This window comes from Mercenaria mercenaria, chromosome 11 (genome assembly GCF_021730395.1).
Source record: "Mercenaria mercenaria strain notata chromosome 11, MADL_Memer_1, whole genome shotgun sequence".
NCBI lineage: Eukaryota > Metazoa > Mollusca > Bivalvia > Venerida > Veneridae > Mercenaria > Mercenaria mercenaria.
In genome coordinates this window covers 68,246,674-68,261,082 of record NC_069371.1, presented here as the reverse complement: position 1 = coordinate 68,261,082, position 14,409 = coordinate 68,246,674, and the positions used below count along the sequence as shown (strand labels likewise).

The following is a 14,409-nucleotide window of genomic DNA, read 5'->3' as shown; positions in this document are numbered from 1 at the left end:
AGTGTAAGTAGGTGAGCTGCTTGTAGAACCAGTATGAACAGAGCTTGAGACGGTGTAGAAGTGTAAGAGACGAGTGCTTGTGAACCAGTATAAGAAGAGCTCGATGATGGTGCAGACGTGTAGACAGGGATGTCTGACCACAGAGGTGTAGATGGCGAGGATGCTGTCGGAACTGAAGCTTGTCTCAGTGACAACTTCATAACATGCCCATATAGATACTTGAAAACATCGGTTCGTTGCGATCGTCTCTTGTTACCTTGATCACTACCTCCACAGCATATGGCTGTGCGGGAAACGTACAAGCTTTTGCGGCTTTTCGTCTGAAACATATGTGACTAAGCTATCATGTCCTGTTTTGAAAGTCAGTTATAGTGTAAGTATACAATTATTTGAATTTTTGTCTTATATCTACACCTGTATCTGTTATAAACCAGCTAACCTTTAATACCACAGTACTGTATGTGCTCAAAGCACTTTGTGAATGGCTACGCATAACAGATAAAACTCAGAAAAACATGTATTCATCTTGTACAGAATTTCGTCTCAGTGTATTATGCACAGACAGTATATCTCTTAGAAAAAGTGAAAGTTTCAGTTACAGATTGTGCAGTCTTGATAAGGAAGTTAATGTAATAGAGAAGACTTTACCTTTCAATCCAAGTCCTCATATATATTACACATGTTATTCAACTACAATGAAACAGTCGTGTGACACAGCTACAAACAGAACGTATGTTTATATTATACATTTGAGCTAAAACACACACACACTTACCTCAACAACAGTTTTGGCCTGCTATTTCTCGGACTTATATATGTAACTGTGATACTGTCCACGTTGTTAGGTCTAATCATTTTCAACGATTCTACTGGAATAGCCGGTTAAAGACGAATCGTATCGTGACTGTATTCCTGTCTACAGTAAATGGATTTTGTTTCTTGGTCTCAGATTTCGCATCTTTTATTGGCCGATTATCATTGTCCCTTATGTTTCTATCTGGTATAAATTTCGGTTCATCCATGCCTTCGTCTACAGTACACACGGTTGTCGGTGTCAAATAAACGCTGGTTGACGGGACACCGGAAGTAGAAACTGAAGTGCTTGGAGAGCTTGTGTAAACACTGCTTGAAGAGCTCAATGAAGATGTAGACGAGGGAACAGAGGACGGTATGGATGTTGTCGCACTGGAGATGAACTGGTTGAGTATGGAGTCGTTTCTGTTGCTCTTTGAAACAAGCCTTTACAGAAATTCTGAATTTCATGTCCTCGTTGGGATCTTTCCTGTTATTTGAATTATAACATCGACAGCTTCAGGCATGTCTGGGAATCGTACAACGCTCGTCGGTGATCCATCCTGCAAGAAAATTATGTTTAGTTAAACCGTTCTCAACTTTCTTTTGAAATATGAACTGGAGAATCAGTTTCTAAATGTAAAAGACAGAGTGAATAAGTATACTTCTTCTGGTATGTTGAAAGAGAAATAACGTACAGTGGTATACCGTAGAAGCAGTTCTTTTCTACTGATCATTTTATATAGTCATGCTTTATTTTTGCAATACGTATTTGACCTTACCTCTACAACTGGACGTTCTTTGGACGTTTTTGTTGAGGCTTGATATACCACACGTAATCGAGTCGACGTTTTTGGGATTTATTAACTTAATCGATGCAAGTCGTACAGCAGGCATAAACCAAATCCTGAAAACAATCCTCTTTCGCCTCTTGTCCCAGAGAATGGTCTCTTACTATCAGGTCTCAGCATTTCAACGTCATCTTCAATTTTCTCGCCGTCGTCATCTCTAATGTTCTTTTTTGGAATAAACTGCGGTTCGTCCATACCTTCTGATACCTCACACACCGTTGCAAATTCTAATATAAGCGAAAATAATATGACATTAATATTACTATACTGGATTAATCCAACTTATCACTTTCGCATTTTCATCGCTTGTTTGATATCGATTTCCAATTGGATACATCTTGCAAAGTAAGATCCTTTTGCCATTCTAGGGTGTACTTTGGACAAGAATTTGAGTAAAAAGTCTATCCGATACTTGTGAAAAATATGAGCCGTTCTATGTTTACATCTTTAACTGGAAAGTTATTGTTACTGCATTGTAAAGTATGGCCCGTTCAGAAAACATACTCTTACCACGAAAATATTGTTAAACTATATTACCAATGGTAAACAGTCAAAATTTAATAGGCGGAAAAGGACATTCTGAGAATAAATCTGCTTAAAAGGACATTCCGAACAAATATATCACTCGTATCGTGAAAATTCTACAAAAATACCTGACGATGTTGAAGGAGTGTGAACAGAAGGTGAGCTGCTTGTAGAGCTTAAAGACATTGAAGAAGTGTAAGTAGGTGAGCTGCTTGTAGAACCAGTATGAACAGAGCTTGAGACGGTGTAGAAGTGTAAGGAGACGGCGCTGAGACAGTAAGAAAGCGATATGGGCAGAGTGTAGACAAGATGTATGACCACAAGGTGGTAATGGCGGGATGCTGTCGAACTGAAGGCGTGTCTCAGTGACAATCATAACATGCCCATAAGATATTGGAAAGACATCGTTCGTGCGATCGTCTCTTGTTACCTTGTCACTACTCCACCAATGCTGTGCGGAACGTACAAGCTTTTGCGGTTTCGTCCTGAAACATATGTGACTAAGCATCATGTCCTGTTTGAAAGTCGTTATGTGTAAGTATAATTATTTGAATTTTTGTCTAATATCACACCGTATTGTTAACACTAACCTTTATACCACGTACTGTATGGCCAAAAGCACTTTGTGAATGCTACGCATAACAGATAAAACCTCAAAAAAAACAATGTATTCATCTTGTACAGAATTTCGTCTCGTGTATTATGCACAGACAGTATACTCTTAGAAAGTAAGTTTCAGTTACGATTGTGCAGTCTGAAAGGAAGTTATGTAAGAGAAGACTTACCTTTCCAATCCAATCCTCAAATATATTACACATGTTATTCAACTACAATGAACGTCGTGTTGACACGCTACAAACAACGTATGTTTATATATACATTTGAGCTAAACACACAAACTTACCTCAACAACAGTTTTGGCCTGCTATTCGGACTATATATGTAACTGTGATACTGTCACGTTGTTAGGTCTAATCATTCACGATTCTACGGAATAGCCGGTTAAAACGAACGTATCGTGACTGTATCCGTCTACTAAATGGATGTTGTTTCTGGTCCAGATTATCGGCATCTTTTATGCCGATTACATTGTCCCTTATGTTCTATCTGGTATAAATTTCGGTTCATCATGCCTCGTCTCTACACACGTTGTCGTGTCAAATAACGCTGTTGACGGGACACCGAAGTAGAAACTGAAGTGCTGGAGGCTTGTGTAACACTGCTTGAAAGCTCAATGAAGATGTAGACGAGGAACAGAGGACGGTATGGATGTTGTCGCACTGGAGATGAACTGGTTGAGTATGGATCTTTCTGTTGCCTCTTTGAAACAAGCTTTACAGAATCTGATTTCAGTCTCGTTGGATCTTTCTGTTTATTTAATATAACACGACACTCAGGCATGTCGGGAATCGTAAACGCTCGTCGGATCCATCCTGCAAGAAAATTATGTTTAGTTAACCGTTCTCAACTTTCTTGAATTGAACTGAGATCAGTTTCTAAATGTAAAGACGAGTGAATAAAGTAACTTCTTCTGGTATGTTGAAAAGAAAAACGTAAGTGGTATACCGTAGAACATTCTTTCACTGATCATTATATAGTCATGCTTATTTTTGCAATACTATTGACCTACCTCTACAACTGGACGTTCTTTGGACGTTTTGTTGAGGGCTTGATATACCAACTGTAATCAGTCGACGTTTTTGGGATTTATTAACTTAATCGATGCAAGTCGTACAGCAGGCATAACCAAATCTGAAACAATCCTCTTCGCCTCTTGTCCACGAGAATGGTCTCTTACTATCAGTCCAGCATTTAACGTCATCTCATTTTCTGCCGTCGTCACTCTAATGTTCTTTTTTGGAAACTGCGGTTCGTCATACCTTCTGATACCTCACACACCGTGCAAATTCTAATAAGCGAAAATAATATGACATTAATATTACATACTGGATTTAATCAACTATCACTTTCGCATTTTCATCGCTTGTTTGATATCGATTTCCAATGATACATCTGCAAGTAGATCCTTTGCATTCTAGGTGTACTTTGGACAAGAATTTGAGTAAAAGTCTTCGATACTTGTGAAAAATGAGCCGTTCTATGTTACATCTTAACTGAAATTATTGTTACTGCATTGTAAAGTATGGCCCGTTCAGAAAACATTACTCTACACGAATATTGTTAACTATATTACCAATGGTAAACAGTCAAAATTTAATAGCGGAAAAGGACATTCTGAGAATAAATCTGCTTAAAGGACATCCGAACAATATTCCTCGTATCGGAAAATTCTAAAATACCTGCGATGTTGAAGGAGTGTGAACAGAAGGTGAGCTGCTTGTAGAGCTTAAAGACTTGAAGAAGTGTAAGTAGGTGAGCTGCTGTAGACCATATGAACGAGCTTGAAGACGGTGAAGTGAAGAGACGATGCTTGAGACCATAAGAGAGCTCGATGATGGTGCAGACGTGTAGACAGAGGATGTACTGACCACAGAGGTGTAATGGCGAGGATGCTGTCGGAACTGAAGGCTGTCTCAGTGACAACTCATACATGCCCATATAGATACTTGGAAAGACATCAGCGAATCGTTGGCGTATTCGTCTACATAAAGATTGTTCTGTCTCAATTGACTTTGCGTTAATGTCCCTATTCTTCTGTATAATTCGTCATCATCTTCGCTAATACACGTGTCGGTCAATAACCTTACACACCGAGTAACGAAGGCTTGAGCTGTGAACTTGAGACAATGAGATGTACAGAACGAGGAGGTATGATTCGCCTGGAAGATACTGGTGAGTATGAGTCGTCTGTTGCCTCTTTGAACAAGCTTAAGAAATTCTATTTTTCCTGTGGGACTTCGTTTAAATTAAACATCGAAGCTTCAGCATTTGGAATCTCACCTCCGTGTCCACTGAGAAAATTTTAGTAACCGTTCTACTTTTTATAGACTGATCATTTTAAATGTAAGACGAGAATAATATACTTCTTTGGTATGTTGAAAGAATAACGTACAGTGGCCGTAACAGTCTTTTACTGATCATTTATCGCATTTTGCAAACGTTTATCCTCTACAACTGGATTTTGGAGTTTGTTAGGCTTGAATACAATGAATCAGTCGACTTGGTTTTAACTATGATGCAAGTCGTAGAGCATACAAATCCAAAACTCCTTTGCCCTTGTAAGAAGGTCCTTACTTAGTCTCAGATTCAACTCATCTAATTCTCCCGGTCTCTTATGTTCTTTTGAAAAACGGTCTACTCTAACCTAACGTTGCAAATCAATTAGAAATAAACTTATTTAACTGGATTCCAACTTATCACTTCATTTTCATGCTGTTGAATCGATTCATTGGACTCTTGAAAGTAGATCCTTGCCATTTAGGTGACTTTGAAGATTTATAAAGCTATCGATACTTGAAAAAATGGCTTCTTTACATCTTCTGAAGTTTTACTGCATTGTAAATTCCGTTCAAAATTATTTACACGAAAATATTGTTAAACTATATTACACAATGGTAAACAGTCAAAATTTAATAGGCGGAAAAGGACATTCTGAGAATAAATCTGCTTAAAAGGACATTCCGAACAAATATATCACTCGTATCGTGAAAATTCTACAAAAATACCTGACGATGTTGAAGGAGTGTGAACAGAAGGTGAGCTGCTTGTAGAGCTTAAAGACATTGAAGAAGTGTAAGTAGGTGAGCTGCTTGTAGAACCAGTATGAACAGAGCTTGAAGACGGTGTAGAAGTGTAAGGAGACGAGCTGCTTGTAGAACCAGTATAAGAAGAGCTCGATGATGGTGCAGACGTGTAGACAGAGGATGTACTGACCACAGAGGTGGTAGATGGCGAGGATGCTGTCGGAACTGAAGGCGTCGTCTCAGTGACAACTTCATAACATGCCCATATAGATACTTGGAAAGACATCGGTTCGTTGCGATCGTCTCTTGTTACCTTGATCACTACCTCTACAGCGTACGGCTGTTGTGGGAAACGTACAAGCTTTTGCGGCTTTTCGTCCTGAAAACATATGTGACTAAGCTATCATGTCCTGTTTTGAAAGTCAGTTATAGTGTAAGTATACAATTATTTGAATTTTTGTCTTAATATCTACACCCTGTATCTGTTATAAACCAGCTAACCTTTAATACCACAGTACTGTATGTGCTCAAAAGCACTTTGTGAATGGCTACGCATAACAGATAAAACCTCAGAAAAAACAATGTATTCATCTTGTACAGAATTTCGTCTCAGTGTATTATGCACAGACAGTATATCTCTTAGAAAAAGTGAAAAGTTTCAGTTACAGATTGTGCAGTCTTGATAAGGAAGTTAATGTAATAGAGAAGACTTTAACCTTTCCAATCCAAGTCCTCAATATATATTACACATGTTATTCAACTACAATGAAACAGTCGTGTTGACACAGCTACAAACAGAACGTATGTTTATATTATACATTTGAGCTAAAACACACACACACTTACCTCAACAACAGGTTTTGGCCTGCTATTTCTCGGACTTATATATGTAACTGTGATACTGTCCACGTTGTTAGGTCTAATCATTTTCAACGATTCTACTGGAATAGCCGGGTTAAAGACGAATCGTATCGTGACTGTATTCCTGTCTACAGTAAATGGATTGTTGTTTCTTGGTCTCAGATTATCGGCATCTTTTATTGGCCGATTATCATTGTCCCTTATGTTTCTATCTGGTATAAATTTCGGTTCATCCATGCCTTCGTCTACAGTACACACGGTTGTCGGTGTCAAATAAACGCTGGTTGACGGGACACCGGAAGTAGAAACTGAAGTGCTTGGAGAGCTTGTGTAAACACTGCTTGAAGAGCTCAATGAGATGTAGACGAGGGAACAGAGGACGGTATGGATGTTGTCGCACTGGAAGATGAACTGGTTGAGTATGGAGTCGTTTCTGTTGCCTCTTTGAAACAAGCCTTTACAGAAATTCTGAATTTCATGTCCTCGTTGGGATCTTTCCTGTTTATTTGAATTATAACATCGACAGCTTCAGGCATGTCTGGGAATCGTACAACGCTCGTCGGTGATCCATCCTGCAAGAAAATTATGTTTAGTTAAACCGTTCTCAACTTTCTTTTGAAATATGAACTGGAGAATCAGTTTCTAAATGTAAAAGACAGAGTGAATAAAGTATACTTCTTCTGGTATGTTTGAAAGAGAAATAACGTACAGTGGTATACCGTAGAAGCAGTTCTTTTCTACTGATCATTTTATATAGTCATGCTTTATTTTTGCAATACGTATTTGACCTTACCTCTACAACTGGACGTTCTTTGGACGTTTTTGTTGAGGGCTTGATATACCACACTGTAATCGAGTCGACGTTTTTGGGATTTATTAACTTAATCGATGCAAGTCGTACAGCAGGCATAAACCAAATCCTGAAAACAATCCTCTTTCGCCTCTTGTCCACAGAGAATGGTCTCTTACTATCAGGTCTCAGCATTTCAACGTCATCTTCAATTTTCTCGCCGTCGTCATCTCTAATGTTCTTTTTTGGAATAAACTGCGGTTCGTCCATACCTTCTGATACCTCACACACCGTTGCAAATTCTAATATAAGTGAAAATATTAACGGCATTAGTGTAATAACACTCGCATTAATCCTCATCGTTTGTTTAATATTTGATAACAGCAAGCCAAATATGTTACTGTTGATACTCTGTTGTGTAGTTTGGACAAAAAGTCAAATAAGAAAAAAAGAATAAAAGAAACCGTCTGAATCATTCAAAGATTAAGTGTTAAATTAGAACATTATCTCAATAATGAGAGCCCAGAGCAATGGATAGCGGCTCCGTGCGTTTTATCTCCTGTATGTTTTCCGTGACGAGTGATAAAAGGCATTATGTCTGAAATCATTCGTATTCTATCACTGATGTATTTGAGGAAGTTGTGGTGATACGTACAGATCAAGTTATGTAAGATTCCCGTCGTTACATAAATGAAATACTGTTGAAGAACGGCGTTAAATCTAAAGCAAAAAGGCATATATATTCTTTCAGAATACGGAGACTAACGATTGACATTCTGAAATATACTTTTCATTAAAAGATCTATTAAACATAAAGATGCTAACAGGGACCAAATTGTACAAATCCACACTATGACAGTTGGTTCACAGCAAAGCATTTGTTTCTTTGAGAACAAAAGCACTGTCATAATGGAAAAGACAACGAGAACATTTAGAACGGATATAAAATACCAATTCATGTCAATCTGACAAAAATACCTGACGATGTTGTAGGAGTGTAGAAAGAAGGTGTGCTGATTGTAGAAACAGTATAAACAGAGCTTGAAGAGGGTGTAGGCGTGTAAACAGAAGGTGAGCTGCTTGAAGGAGTAGTATAAAAAGAGCTTGAAGATGTTGCAGATGTTGATGATAACGTATAAGTGCTCGTTTTTGAAGGAGTTGATATTACTTCTGTCGTACCAGTTGTTGTAGCTGTAAGTAAGGATAAGTTAAAAACAATGTCTGTAAATGTACATTTACTCTACAGTCAAGAGTAAATAGTAAAACTTAATAATTAAGAAAGATCTTTCATTCAGATAAACGATAACTAGCTAGAAGCAAAGAAATATAAAATATACAAATATTGGAACACTTTCGAAAACAGTTATCTTAACAGTGAAATTCAACGTCAATAAGTGCAGTGCTACTTGAAAATAATATTGCAGCATTTCTACATATTATATCTGTATACACTGTTTAAACTATTTCAAGAACTCAGTCTTTTCATAGTTTTAAATAACTTCTGATTAAGGCTAACGTTTTGATTTAATGTTTCTGATAACGTAGTTTATACGTATATACTCATACCGAACAAGAGTTCATAACATTCGCACAACGGTTAATGCGCGGACCGGTAAAAGAACATTTTGACATCAGTAATGACGTAAAATTGCTGCAAGACATTCAGTTCATTACTACTCGGATAAATAAAACCCATTATAGTTCTTTGAAAAAAATAATTCAAGGAATATGTAAGAATGAAAACAGTCAAGGCCTTCTTGTTGTTTGTCGTCTAATTTACCACGGTTCATTGTTCAGATGCTTGGATATCAATTTATGTACATCTGAACTCTGAACGGTTGTAAATTAGACGACAAACCACTTGGAGGCCTTGATTATTTGTTAAATACCATATATAAATTCTAAATCAAACTTGATTGAAATAAACATTCTAACAACGTTCATCAAAACTGTGGGGAAGTAACTTTAATAATTAATGCACTTCCACATTTCTCTACTTTACAAGCCAGTAAAATTAATACCACTCTTTGCAGGATAAACTAGAGCTATCACTAAAGGTGATGAATGTACCCCCCGCGTGCACTGACACAGTACATTGCAATTTGACGCACACAAGATTGCATAATTATGTGGACTGTATGTATATAGACTGTATGTATACAGTATAGTAACAAAAAACAAAGTCCCATAACTATGCAGAATATTTATCTAAAAGAATGTAACATGCACCATGCACAACTAGGGTTGGTACTGATCACTTGTGTGAAGTTTCATTAAATTGTGTGCAAGGGTTTGGTAGATTAGGCACGCACAAGATTGCATATGCAGACTGTATATACATAGTATGTTAATAAGAAACAAAGTCCCATAACTCTGCAATTTTTGTCGCTGAAAGAACCTAACATGCCCCATGCACAACTACTGTTGTTACTGATCACTTGTGTGAAGTTTCATTAAATTGTGTCAAAGGGATGAGGAGAGATGGTGCGCACAAGATTGTGTCTATGTATATAGTATAGTAACAAAAAAACAAAGTCCCATAACTCTGCAAAAAAATTTTCTAAAAGAACCTAATATGTCCCATGCACAACTACTGTTGGTACTGATCACGTGTGTGAAGTTTCATTAAATTGTGTCAAGGGAATGAGGAGAGATGGTGTGCACAAGATTGTGTCTATGTATATAGTATAGTAACAAAAAAACAAAGTCCCATAACTCTGCAAAAAAAATTTCTAAAAGAACCTAACATGCCCCATGCACAACTACTGTTGGTACTGATCACTTGTGTAAAGTTTCATTAAATTGTGTCAAGGGGATGAGGAGAGATGGTGCGCACAAGATTGTGTCTATGTATATAGTATAGTAACAAAAAAAACAAAGTCCCATAACTCTGCAAAAAAAAATTCTAAAAGAACCTAACATGCCCCATGCACAACTACTGTTGGTACTGATCACTTGTGTGAAGTTTCATTAAATTCTGTCAAGGGGATAAGGAGAGATGATGCGCACAAGATTGCGTATACGGACAGACAGACAGACAACCTAAAACCAGTATACCGCCCCCCCCCCCCCCCCCTTACAACTTTGTTGTCGGGGGGGTACAAAAAGGCACATTTATTTCAAACTGTATAAACCATTTCTAAATGCTAAAAGAGTATTAACTATTTATATTTGAAGAACCTACAATGAAGGAGAGTTTTCTTATTTTAATCTTATTCAATTATGCTAACGACACTTACATAAGTGACGTCGTTATTCATTAAGTCGTTGCCAGACGACAACGTCATTATGATCATTCTAATGAAGATCCAGTCGTAATTTAACACTATTTAACAACTTAATATGAAAAAGGCATTTCCCTCATTTTTTCCTGCTATATTATCCGTATGTTAAACAACAATACATTCTGGATATATTCAACAGATAAAGCGAAATTCAAAGAACGCAGCCACCAATACAAAAAAGTTTTCCTAAAAGTTATCATAATAAACGGTATAGTTTTATCAAGACATACTTATGAGATGTTGTTTGAGGGGGCAAAATTATAGTGTAAGAGTTAAATAAATTCTGTTCAGAACTTGATGAGAAATGGCCTACAAAACACTTCTCAACAAACAATCTAAAAACTCCTAATTTTGTTATGCCGAAGCATGTCTGGTATTTGAAATGGTTGAAAGTTCTATCCAGTAACTGCAGGGAAACCAGATCATATCAGAACTCTTCAGATCAGCAAAGTTAAAAAGTAGAATAATGTTGCTAGAGTTATTAACAATAAGAGATGCATATTAAACACTTTTGTTCAATTTAGCAGCATTTGGTCAAACCAGCTTATATGTAAAACTTTCACCCAAACTTCCTTAGAGTTTGCTACAGCGTAAGTCAGGGTTAACAACTAAACTCTAATATGTCATTTTTGATGTTCTGGTCTTTTGGGTCACGCAGTCCATTCAACATATGTGTAATAGGGTTCCGCTTAAGCCGGTGCAAGGGGGCGTTAGTGGTGCTGCACATTTCATTACCTCTTATGAACAGACTCTACCAAACCGAGTCTGAAATTCTTCTTCTTGACTGCATTCTTTGTTTCAAAAGCCTTTTTACAGATTTTATTTTTAAAGATGCGTGGTGTGTTCGAAAGCATCCGTTTAGGTGCTTACAACTGTGACTGGAACGCAAGTAAAATGGTAGAAACAATAGTTGTACTCGCCGAAAACAATTCAGTTGGTCTTACTAAGCCTATTTGACTTACTATTGCGAATCATTTTACACCACTGGTATGTACGAATGATTATGTATAAACTGTAGATCAGACCACAGGGTCATTGAAGCAACAATCACATTCAATCAAATAACTTTGATTTATATTTTGTTTTTCTTGTCGTTACAATTACAGATAACATGGCGACTTTTATGCTTGAGGAAGGCCGCCTCAGGTGCCAGTTCGGGCTTTATTTTATCAACGGCGGGAATCTGATGGCTTCATCTCATGAAAAATTCTATGCTCCAAGTAAGGCTCGAACCAAATCCGGTGAGGGGAAAGTGAATTAAACCACTCGACAACAGAGGCCCCGCCATGAAATAATACAATGTAATGATAGCGAGCTATATATATAAAATGTAGTTATTAACCTGATCAATTTCTTCCAATTTTGATTATTTTTATACTAACTTTCCAGACCTCGATTGAAAGCCAGATGTATATATAAAATGTACTCATTAACCAGATGAAATGTCTTCCAATTTCAAGTAAAGTTATTTTTATACTAACTGCAGTTCATAACAACCCCAGATCTCGATCGAACGCGAGCTGTATATATATATAATGTAGTCATTAACCAGATAAAATGCCTTCCAATTTAAAGTAGAGTTATTTTATACTATGTTTGCAGTTCATAACAACCCCAGATCTCGATTGAAAGTGAAATGTATATATAAAATGTAGTCATTAACCAGATAAAATGTCTTCCAGTTTCAAGTAGAGTTATTTGCATACTAACTTTGCAGTTCATAACAACCCCAGATCTCGATCGAAAGCGAGCTGTATATATAAAATGAGTCATTAACCAGATAAAATGTCTTCCAATTTCAAGTAGAGTTATTCTTATACTTACTTTGCAGTTCATAACAACCCCAGATCTCGATCGTCATGGAAACTGGTTTCCTCGGCTCCGATTCGTCCACTACAACAATTTCTACTTTGGTGACTAGTACACGTGGAAACTGGATATTCTTGTTAACTGGTATTGGCTGTAAAGGCATTACAGCTGAATTTAATGTGACTGCTAAATAATTTTCGCGAGTCTTCATGAGATGGTTGTCCTAACTGGCCGGATATCGATCTCGACAAAGAAATTATAGCAAAACATATCCCGTATATAAAGTGCTGAGATAAACAACAGAAACTATATTTATTGAGTGGACTCTACAGTTTTTGTCTGATTCAATGTTCATAACGGAATGTAGTATAACTGTACTTATTTTACTGGTTGCTTTTCGCTCTTAGTTGAGACTTTATATAGAGGTCTATATTTCGTATATTCATGGACAAGATCAAGAAAACTAGTTCTAGTTCTTGAGTGGGAAAAAACTGTCAAGCGTTCGCGCTTTCCACACTCTTGAGAACTTGTATGTACTGACTGGTTATCGAACTTGACTAAAATTCGATACCGAAACATACTAGTATTCTATTCGAGTACGTCTGAAGTAAAGAAACAGATTTAATGTCCATACGATCAAGTTTTCAAAATGAACTCAATTGATTATTTCGTGTCGAAATCAGCATAGCTGTAAAGGCAGGCCCTGACAAAACTTGCAGGCCGTATAAATGCCTTTACGATTCACTTAGAACAAAACAATTTTAGCATCTGAGTATCAATGATACTCTGAAAAGAACAATGTCGAAAAACATATATACCTGACCAAAGTTCAAAGGCAGTGGTTTACTTCTCCCTGGTCTGTAAACAACAATTTTCACAGCATCAATATTGTCACGATCTGGGAAACGAATTCTATCTACAGGAATACCGTACTCTGGGAAGGTCACGGTCACTGTAAATTCGTCTACGGATGAAGTAGCAGGGCTGTTAGGATTATTTGGACGAAGTGACTCTACATTCCGGTTAACCTTGTCATCATTTGTTACAATATCTTCATCTCTGTAAATATGAAAAGTATTAATAAAGCCGTAACAAAGGTCAGAAGTATATTGTAAATCCCTCCAAAAAAACATGACATATACATAGACAGGTATCTATTATAAGATTCATGCGTACGTGTAATGAGGAAAACCATTTGTTCACTTTAAATACCATTGAAACGTTGTTTAATACGTCTAATAAAAAAAAACCTGCTACACCGACAGTCATAAAATTATTTAAAAAAGTACAAATAGACTGGTAAATCTGTGACAGTGTAATATAAGTAAGAGCCCACAAATAATGGATTTTGTCTAAAGATCATATTAATGTCTTTACGATTTACTTAGGACAGAGAAACGTGGCTTATGATGTTACTTAGAAACTTAGAAATGAATACCTGATAACAGAAGGCCTGTCCATTCCCTCAGAGTATTGGCAAGGTGTGACAGTCGATAGAGATGAGTATGAGGATGAAGACGCTGAATCATAAGGAATTGTAAATTAAGAATCATTTCAGTCTATTTCAATAATTTCAAATTAACTCAGAAACGTATTACACAGGTGTTTGGTACCCTGCTTATTATTCTGGCGCAAAGGAAAGTTTGTAAATTTATGTATTCTAAGAAATCGTGTAATATCTCTCTCTGACTTGAAAATGAGAAGTTGTTCTTCTGTATTTTGACAAGTGAAACAACTATAAAATGTAACATATATAAAATCTTTATTCAACCTTTATGGACAAAATATAAAGTGAACTCTGTTGTCTTATCCACCTTTTCTTTAGGAAGGGATTTACTCTTTAACATTTGCCC

The 14,409-nt window shown here is 36.8% G+C and overlaps 1 protein-coding gene across 1 annotated transcript; it reads right to left on the bottom strand.

The window, feature by feature from the left end:
- Positions 1–3,308: 3,308 nt before the first annotated feature.
- LOC128546814 (uncharacterized) lies at positions 3,309–7,761 on the bottom strand. The gene is made up of 4 exons (XM_053518170.1): positions 7,467–7,761; positions 6,659–7,245; positions 5,795–6,191; positions 3,309–3,601 (listed from the first exon to the last, which is right to left on the bottom strand). Exons 2-4 carry the CDS (start codon positions 6,908–6,910, stop codon positions 3,309–3,311), a joined length of 942 nt encoding a protein of 313 aa, XP_053374145.1. The 5' UTR covers positions 6,911–7,245; positions 7,467–7,761.
- Between the last annotated feature and the right edge of the window lie 6,648 nt (positions 7,762–14,409).